General features: G+C 50.6%; 1 protein-coding gene across 2 annotated transcripts; it reads right to left on the bottom strand.

The window, feature by feature from the left end:
- Window positions 1–507: 507 nt before the first annotated feature.
- Window positions 508–9,122, bottom strand: Nrn1 (neuritin 1). Of its 2 annotated transcripts, none has more exons than XM_042278364.2 (3): window positions 5,117–5,338; window positions 4,703–4,847; window positions 508–1,687 (listed from the first exon to the last, which is right to left on the bottom strand). In XM_042278364.2, the coding sequence occupies exons 1-3, from the start codon at window positions 5,217–5,219 to the stop codon at window positions 1,459–1,461; spliced, it is 477 nt and encodes a 158-aa protein (XP_042134298.1). In that variant the 5' UTR covers window positions 5,220–5,338; the 3' UTR covers window positions 508–1,458. The 2 variants fall into 2 exon arrangements, with proteins under 2 accessions (XP_042134298.1, XP_006972834.1); XM_006972772.4 differs by lacking the exon at window positions 5,117–5,338 and adding an exon at window positions 8,871–9,122 and having other exon boundaries at window positions 509–1,687.
- Window positions 9,123–9,697: the final 575 nt, after the last annotated feature.

A 9,697-nucleotide genomic window follows, 5' to 3' on the forward strand; every position in this document is an offset into this window, starting at 1 on the left:
ATCAATAGGGCCCCGTCTCCTCGCCATTTCAGCTGAGCTGTCTTATTAATTATGAAAGGATTCGCCTGATCCCCGCCTGGGAAAGCAGTCTCTCTGGCCCTCTACAGAGCCCTTAATGGCGGTTCCTTTGCAAGCTGCCTCTAGCCACCGCAGAGGAAGAGGTGTGTGGCGGTTAGGGCCTGACCTGCAGGAACCTAGGTTAGGGCTCAGGCCCACCTGGGGGCTGGGCAGCGGGCTGACCACGGTCATTGTATCTGCGTGTGAAAGTCTCTAGTGCACACTTAGTGAAGGCCTCTGTTCTCTAATGAAATTGAAAACGACCCCCCCCCTTTTTTTCTTCAAATATAAGCCGAATCTGAGAGACATAGCCAAGCGTCTTAACTGATGAGGGTTCCCATGAAGAAGGCGGGTCATCCAGACATTTGGTGAACAATCGCCTGGCTCCCGTGTGCGTTCCTCTAGGTATTCTGGGAACTCGGCGGAGGAAAAAAAAAATGACACCCCCATTTCAAACAATAACTTTTATTTTATACTTCTCTATACTTTGTAGCAAATTTTTGCTGAATTTAATTTATAATAAACTTTTTAAATTACATCTCTCTCTTTTTTTAAAATCAAGGCTCTTTTATGTCAAAATCTTTTTTTAACTATATTTTAGATTTAACGTTGATTACCCCCTTGTGATCTATACCGTTGGGTATTCAGGTATTACTGTATGTGTGACAGCTAAAACAAGAGAGAGGAGGGAAAATAAAGGCAGTGGACCTGAAAGATGCATCGACAATAGCAGGTGAAGCCAGCCCCTCAGTGACCATAGCATTTCCTCTGACCACCTTTCCCACTACACCCAGCCTGTTTTTATCTCTCTCTTATCCTTAAAATGCAAAGCCCACACTGTGTGTTTTCGCTTTCCTGGAGGAGAAATGTGCAGTGGAAATGATCAAAACAAGGTACTGTGGAAGAAAGACGTGAGTGTGAGTATTCACCAGATGCTTCCCACGTGGACACCACTCTTGAATTCATTCCCCTGGCCTTCTCCTCTCCTCGCTTTCCTATTAGGAGGAGCCCATCATTTTTCATGTTATCAACATGATTAATATAGTAGGTGGCCCAGGGCCATTCCTGAGATTCTTTTGCCAAAAAAATAAAAAAATTTAAAAATGGGGGTGAGTTTGCCGTTTTCTTGTGTGTGTGTGAAGACGGACTAAAGCTGAGGTCCGGTTTTGGCTGTGCTTGCTCGCTCACTGATCGGTAACACTTGGCAAATAAAATACAAGGAATCAAACGAAATAAAAAAGAGAAACAGGATTTCCCACAATCCCATATGAGTGTTTTCAACATCACAGAGAATCACAAGGTCCTCAGAGAACGGATGGCTCTTCCTCTCGATTTCCGGGAGCATGGAGTGAGTGTGGGTGGGTGCGCCGGGGGTGGGGGTGGGGGAACCTGGTCCCGCGCTCAGAAGGAAAGCCAGGTCGCTAAAGCTGCCGAGAGAGACACCAGGAGCACAGGAAGCGCCGGGAGCAGGGACCCCGCCGCCCCGTTGCCGCTGCCGCAGAGTTCGAATAAGCTGCCTTGGATGTTGAGGTTTTTCGATTCTTTTCTCAGTTTATCCCACATATCTTTCGCCCCTTCCTGGCAATCCGTAAGAGCTGTGACCGTGCAGCTGTGGAAATCCTCCCAGTATCTGGCGAGGAACAGAACAAAACAGAAGAAGCAGGATCACTTTGGGCGCGGGAGGGCCCCAGAGCTGCGCTCCCGGTGACTGCGCCCTGGCCAACCTCCCAGAGCGCCTCTTCCCCGCCCGCCTCCCCTTTCCCAGACCTGTTCCGCACTGGGTAACGACCGGCCAGATCTTTGGCTCATCCTAAACACCGGGTCCCAGAGTGTAGGCCTCTCCTTTCCCTGTCTGATTTCCCTAGTCCGGTGCCAAGAGGGGACCTGACAGCCAGGAGCGGGGTCGCACCCGCTGCGTGGCACTGGCACCACAGCCTGCGCAAACAGATTGCTCACCCTCCTCCGGGAAAGCTAAGAAAACAGCACTAAGCCTTGCAAGCTGCGGCCCATTAATGCCTCTTAGCTCGCAAGATGGGTGACTTGCTCTGAGCCAGGCCCTCCCCTCCTGGCTTCTCACATTCTCCTCCCCCTCGCCCCTTCTGTTTCTCTCCTCTCCTCGCCGCGGTCCTTTCGCCTTCGCCCTCCTTCTTTCTCTCCATCCAGCCCCCACACCTTCCTTTTGTTTCCAGTTTTTCCTCATATCCCCTTTCTTTCCCCCCCCCCCTCTTTTCCTTTCCGCGCTTCCCGCTTGCTTTGGTCCTCCGAGGTCATCCTGCCTTTCTACAGTCCGGTCCTCCAAAAGGCATCTGCGGACCCCCGCCAGCTCTTCTCTCCATTTCCAGGTCGGTAAGTATTAAGTGCCTGAGCACCTGAGTAGACTGTGGAGCCTTCTCCAGCTCTTGCAAACCTCTGTGGCTCCAGGTCTGCGAGGTGGATTCTTCCTCTAACCTTCTCCCTAGCATTTTTCATAGGTTTGAATACCCGGAGTTTATGACCTACCACCTCCAGGTTGTAGTGCCCACTTCTTTAGAGTGGGCTTGATGGACACCTATGTTGTTCCCTCCCGGACCGGGCTCCGGACGCCCCCCACCTCGGGACAGTTCTCAGTTAACTCAGCCTCTTCCTCTTCTCCCTCTCAGCTTCAGCCCCGCCCCCACAATCTTCATCCAACCTTTTTTTTTTTTTTTTTAAATTTGTCCCCCTTTCTTGTGGAAACCCAAAATAGATCCCGAAACTAAATATAATCCCAAGCCGTGATCGATTCCTAAGGCTCTGTCTCCTTTCAGAGGTGGGTCGATCTGCACGTCTAGCTCCCACTGCTCCCAGATCTAGAGCTCAGGGTCAGCAGTTACTCTTAGCAGAGTGGGTGCATTTTTTTTTTTCTCAGCTCTTTCCTTTCTGTTCGCGCATCGGGACTGTAAGCTTGTTGAAGGCAAATTTAACCTTCACTTCCACTTCAAACCTGGCTTCTGGCTCACAGAAGCCAGGTTTGTATGTCAATGCTTGTTGGGGGTTCTTGGAACTTAGGCCCACCTTCTAAGGACTTCCTCCTTTCTCTGAGTTATTAGGGCTCCACAATTGGTAATAAATACCAAGATTTACAGACACTGCAGGGCCCAAGGGACAACTCCCCTGCAGAACGCTGAAGCAACTGCACCTGGAAAGCAAAGGACACACAGACTGCTCCCTTTTTAAGGTATGCCAGATAGGGACAGCATACTTCTGAGATACGGGGTGTGGAGAAGAGCAAACATTCACCTGGGGCTGGGAGAGCTCAGTTCACCCACTTGCTGAGCAATGGGTACTATTAACATAGTAGGTTCCGATCCAGCTGCCTGCAGCCTTAGGGACAGCTCTTCTCTTGTCTGTGTTTTCCGGGACCTGAGTCTTGCTAAAACAATTAAAGGTGGCTAGGAATATACCATGCTCTTAGCAAATGCTGGAGGTTTTGAAGTATGTAAACCTGCCTTGCTTTGCAGATTCATTTTTATCAGATGTTTGGAATTAAATAATTTTTTCTGCTTTATGATAGAAAGATACCAGCCACTTACTTGTTGGGGTTCCTAGTGGGTGCTGAGGTATTTAGTAAAGTTTTTTTGTTTTTTGTTTTTTGTTTTGTTTTGTTTTTTTTAGCAAGATAGACTCTTCCATTTGATCATTGCTTAAATGAATACCCTTCTCCCCTATTTAGGAAGAGAAGAACCATGCAAACGCTATGGAAGATGGGCACTTGACTTCTGGGAACAAAGAGTGCTTCTTGCCTTAGCTTTATTGCAAGGCCATTTTGTGGGAATGGTCAAATACAAAGTAGAAGGCATTTCTAAGGCCTCCAGCAGCTAAGATGTGGAGGTCCACTGCAGTGGAGCTCTGCTGGACACCTCCTTTATGGCCAGATGCAGGCTTTCTAGCCCACCACTGAGAAAACACCCCTGAGCCTGGCAATGAAGGCCTCTTCGCCCCCGTGGACCCGCAGCTGCCCCCCTCTGGGGAGATCACACAGAAATGGGAAGGAGAAGGAGCAAGGAGGGTGGCTACTCCAAACCTGGGGATGGGCGGCAAACTTAGCCAAAGCTGCCAAGCCCCAAAGTCACTGACACACGGTATTGTTTCAGGCTTTCTCTAGGAAACAAGGAGACCGCGGTCCCTTCCCGCACTTGCTTAGCGTGCTTTGGGGGGGGGGGGCTTCTCTTAAATCTCGTTATTATCCCCAACTCTTCTTAAACTGGAGTCAACTGTTCAGAGCAGTAGGCATTCACAAGAAGGAAGACTGGATGTCATTTCAAAGCAGAGATTTTGAGGAATGAGAAATTGCTAAAATGGCACTTGCCCTGGGCACCTTTGCCTGTTGGGCGCAGGCCCTTAAGACTGGAAAACTTAGGTTAGTGGGAGAATTCTCTCCCTTAGCCGACCTCAGGCCATGAAGTCCCCTTAGACAGTGCAGAGTCTACACCAGGGACCTGGGCCTCAGGGCCAGAGGGCCTGTCAGCAGCCTTGGCTAGAAGGCAGAAAGACAGATTCTCTCTAGTAGAATGTTGAGCACAGGAGGGGAGGGGGTGGGGCAGAGCGTGGGGGTGGGGAGTGGCATGGAACTCTGACCTCAGCAGCGCCCCCAGAAGGGAAACCCAGGGTCAGAGAGGACACTTACGTGCACACGGTCTTGATGTTGGTCTTGTCGTCCAGGCCCTGCGGGTAGTTGGCCATGCTGTCGCCCAGCTTGAGCAAACAGTCTGAAAAGCCCTTAAAGACTGCATCGCACTTGCCCGCTGCTCTCACGGCCTGCACCAGGTAAGCTGTGGGGAGGAGGGGACACCAGTCAGCATTGCCACCACCAGGCCCCGCTACTGACCCTGTGGCCCCTTGGGGTGGTCTCTCTTAAAATTCAGCCAAGTGGCCCAGGAATGACCTATTTGCATTCGGCCCACCTCTGGTGCAGATGGCGGGATCGGAGCGTGGGTGAGTGCAGATGGGTGGCAGGGAGGTAAGTCCATTTATTTTCTCCAGCTCGCTCCCCCAACTGAGCTCCATTTCTTTTTCTGTTTTCATCGCCCCCTCTTCTCACCTCCCTCATCTCCTTTATTACTCTTTTTTTCCTCACTCCCTCCTTGTCTCTCAACACTTCCTCCACCAAAAACCCTGTCACGTCTCGCGGTGCAATCTTCCATTTTTGTGGTGACAGAGGGGGTCTGAGAAGTAGAGTGCTGGGGGGTCAAAACGGCCGGGCGGGCCAGAGAGGTGTGGAGTCCGGGCTTGCGCGGCTGAACCAAGCGCCACACCCCCAGCGCAGCCACCGGGCGTCTGGGTCTTTGTCAGGCGCTCAGCAAATGTTGCTTAATGAATGAATGAATAAAGTCTTTGGAAGACCGCAACAGCCACGCCGACGGGATGCTTTTATTACAAGACCGACTGCCCAGCATGAAGTCTGTTGTTCGTGAGACCCTTAGGTGCACAGTTCCCTGCCGCTCTAAAGCAGGGCAGTTTAAATGCTCAGGGACCTACCTGGGGTGAGGATTGGTCTCAGTAGCTCGTGTGTGTGTGTGTGTGTGTGTGTGTGTGTGTGTGTGTGTGTGTGATATCTGTGCCAGTGACCCCAGTCAATGCCAGCAGCCTGGTATGTGTATGTGTGTGTGTGTGTGTGTGTGTGTTTGTGTGTGTGTGTCCCCTATTTCTTTCCCTTTTCTTCTGCGCATCTCACCTCTGCATTCCCCCTTAATGTCCCTGGAAACAGCCAGGAGATCAGACCTTTCCTCTCAAGGTTGCAGCCAGCCAGCCTGCTAGGCGCCAGATAGGCTGCCGCCTAGGGCTCTGGCTCCTATGAGCGGGGTGGGGTTGAAATAGGTAGAAGCTGGGCCAGAGGCAGGGGAGAGAAGGAAAAATTCCAGGCCACGCTGGGGTCCTAGCTCGAAAACTCAAGCCAACCAAATCTGGAAGCGCTGAATTTAAGGGCTACTAGGTTCCAGGCGGACTAGGACGGCGCAACAGCCATTTCTTCCCATCCGGTGGCAAACGGAACCGGGTTGGCGGCTCAGTAAATAGAGGGCAAAAAGGCCCCAAACACCTGAGATACCCTAAGGGCTAGAGAGAGGATCAAATCTCCACTGTAGGGGCGGGGAAGGGGAATCCTAGAAGGGAAATGGGCCTTCGGCTCTAGGGGGATTTGGGCACAGGCCTCTTCTGCCACCTATCCCTGTTGGAAGCATCCCGGAGGGGTGGAACACTCAGCATCCTCAGACTCACGCAGCCACCTGTCCCTGAACGCCAGGCTACTGCAGACCCGGGGGAAGGTGACCCAGCCAGACGCAGCCTCCGTGCGGGCTGCGCGTCAGGCAGATTGCCGCAGGAAGAGCTAGGCGGGACTAGTGCTTCCTAATCCGGAACGGGAAGCTCTGCGGAAGGGACCGAGGTTAACTTCCACCTCAGCCGGTTTATAACCTTTCATAAACCTAGCTTCCGTCACACCTATTTTTAAAAGCCCTCGGCACTATAACAAAAGCAAATTTTAAACACTGACATCGAGACCTATGAATAAATGAATCTTTGTTCTAATGTGGCTCGGTCACGATGGAAAAAACCCTACACAACTTCCTCTATAATGTATGTTTCAAACACGCCTTTGCAGGAAGGAAACAAAACCCAACCTAGTCTTCCTGGCCCTGGGGCCTTCCTCACCCCCCAAACTCGGAGTCGTTAAAGATGCCATGATGATTTTTAAAAGGGGTGTTGGGGCTTTCTGGGAGCAGGAAATGCTCCTGTCACCTTATTTTTCCCAGGCGTTGCTGGAGCAGATCCTGCAGCGCGCATGTGTGTGAGCGTGTGTAAAATACGAATTCAGGAACATTTCTGTGTTTCGCAATTGTGGCTTCTAGAGATCTAGCTTTCACCGGAGAGCCGGAAGCAATGCGCGGGACAGAGGTTGCAGGCGCAAGCCTCTGCGCAAGTCGAGTTCTCAGTTCTTTCAGAACCCGGTTTCTGTAACCCCCAGGCAGTCGACCCCAGCTCCTCTGTTTTCTCTAACATCCTTATCCAGTGCGGTTTTCATTTGCTCATTCATTCGTTGGACCTCTTTCATTCATTCCAAACTCCCTCTCAGCGCATCTTTATTCGCTCACCATCCTCTACTTCCCCGCCCCTCCGCAGCAACCCCCACTTTTCTTGCCAAATGTCAGTGATTTGGGACCGCTTCCATCCATGAATTAATAAAGACCGAGGCTCTGATGCAAAAAAAAGGGGGTGGTGGTGGACATTTGGGAACATATACATTTTAATTCCACTGCCAGTATTTTGGTCATTTTCAGGCTGAGGTTAATCAAATGCATCCCTCTTGCAATCACTGTTTCATTATTTTCTGTTCTCACCCACAAGGAAAACAGAGCCCCCAAACATCCTCCAGGTGAAACCCCTGTCTTAAAACCATCACTGTTTCCTGATCTAGAAGCGTTTGCAGGCTAACTGCAAAATGCCACAGTCACTTATTTCCAACACGTAAAGAATTTGCTGCCCTTGGGAATCTGTGTCCTAGGATTGTTGCAGCTCTTTGAACTGGTGTCAAAGGCACAAAATCATCAGATGCAAAGCATTAAGTCATTTCCTAAAATTAAAGGAAAAGCCAACATCCCCGTACACAGCCCTTGCTTTGCAAAATCCCAGTTTCTGCAAAATGACAAAAATCCCCCAAAATCAAATTCTCAAAATCATGTCAAATGCATATAGACCCCGATGGAAAGAATCAATTTTAATGTCCTGGGAACACTGATTCCTCTACATTTCTTATGAAGAAAAAAAATTAAGCATTCCTTTTCTTGTCCCACACAAATTCCCTAACGCACTCCTGAAATACTGCAAGATTTGCCCATAAAGAATTCTACAGCCTGACATGACAGCAGTTCCTTCCATCTCCAGAAAACCCATTGGAGAGTTTCTATTTTTTTTCCCTCTTGTCCATTCTATTAATAAGCTGCTTTACTTTCACTTTTCGGCTACATTAATTAGTGTTCCCATCCGACATCAGACAAGCGGATTCTTTAGCACTTATAACATTTGCATTTTGGTTGGAGAAATATGAACTTTAAAAAAGCTTTTTGACAGTGTAACTGAGACTCAACATTCCTTAACATAAAATGGGGACCAAATTAGTCCTTCTATAAACCGCTGCAAACAAAAATAACAAACACACGAAACGACATATTGCAAACGCGTAAAACCCTTTCCTATATAAAAATAATAGAGATGCTAATACGTAAAGTCACAGACACACGGGAGCCCGAAAAAGTGTATGAGTGCATATTTGGCTGATCTATGCTCCTCGGCAGAGTCTGCGGTGCCCGGAGCAAAGGCTGCAGCTAGGATATGGGGGGAGGGGCGGGGGAAGGACAAAGTTCTAAATGCTGCAGTTTGAGGGCAGCCTTGGAATATCTTTGCTTTCTGCAATAAACTTTTCAGACCTAGCTGCCTAGCCATCTAATTTCTGCATTCACATTTCGACCCCTCAAAATAGTACCTTGCAGTATAATTGGGGCCCCATGCCTTGAGCGCTCCGACCCCGCTTTAACCTGGGAAAGGGTAGCAAAAATGGATGTGCGCTTTGGAAAGAACGGAGAAAACCCCTTTGGAAAACAGCCTGCCGCACACACTTCAAGTCCCTTACTTTAGGAAAACCGAACCAGGACTCCAGAGTCCCAAACAGCTAATGCCCCGACCCCGGGTGTCTGCAGGGTTTTCTGAATCCAGCGGCAGACGCCGGCCAGCAAGTCCCCTTAGGCGCCTCCGGGGCTGGCAGTCTCCCGTCGCCTACCATGCGGGACCGGGTGGCCACTTACCTATTTGCACCGCGAGGATCAGTGAAATATATCTGCCGTTCAACTTAAGTCCCATCCTACGTTTAGTCAAACCATTTGCGACCGCAGACCTTTAAATAGTTAGTTTAGAGAACGCGGGGGAAAGCTGAAAAATAGGCATTGCCAACAAGTTCCGGGAGCGACAGAGACTTTATGCACTGGGAAGGCAGAGGGAGGAGAGAAAGAGAGGGAGCGAGGAAGAGACAGAAAGAGAGCGAGAGAGTGAGAGGCTTGGGGGGGGGGGAGCTGGGAATGGTTCACTCCATTAGGAGGGGGCGGAGGAAGTACAGCCTCACGCCCACGAGCAGGCCTGACGTGGGGGATGACACGGATTGATTTTTTTTTTTTTTTAATATAGACACCTTGGTAGAGAATCGCCATTTATAGTCATAAGACTCTGGAATTAATCAGATATCTCCAATTAATGTGCAATCTCAACGAAATCTCGCCTCTGTGGGGTGACCACTTCCCATCCCGGTGGCCACCCCCGCCTCCTCTTTCCAGGGGCCCCCAGCCCCGCCCCCTCCCTGCGCAGAATCGGGGCTCCCTCTCCTCTCCCCGCCCGGAGCCGGGGAGTCCTGGCGCGCCCACTCGATTGTTCAACCTGCTCCCTCCTCCACCGGCGCCACAACGAACCTAGACACTTCCAACCCTGCAGCGAGGTTTCAGGTGCTTCTGGCCTGGGGGGGAAACTCAGCCAAGCCGAATCGCCGCACCCCTCCCCCCTCCGCGGCCCTGCAGACCCCACACTTGCCTATCCTCTTTTTCTCCAGCCCCTCAGCTGAGCTCTAGGCGCAGCCTGGAGCTCG

This window comes from Peromyscus maniculatus, chromosome 5, assembly GCF_049852395.1.
Source record: "Peromyscus maniculatus bairdii isolate BWxNUB_F1_BW_parent chromosome 5, HU_Pman_BW_mat_3.1, whole genome shotgun sequence".
In the NCBI taxonomy this organism is placed as follows: Eukaryota; Metazoa; Chordata; class Mammalia; order Rodentia; family Cricetidae; genus Peromyscus; species Peromyscus maniculatus.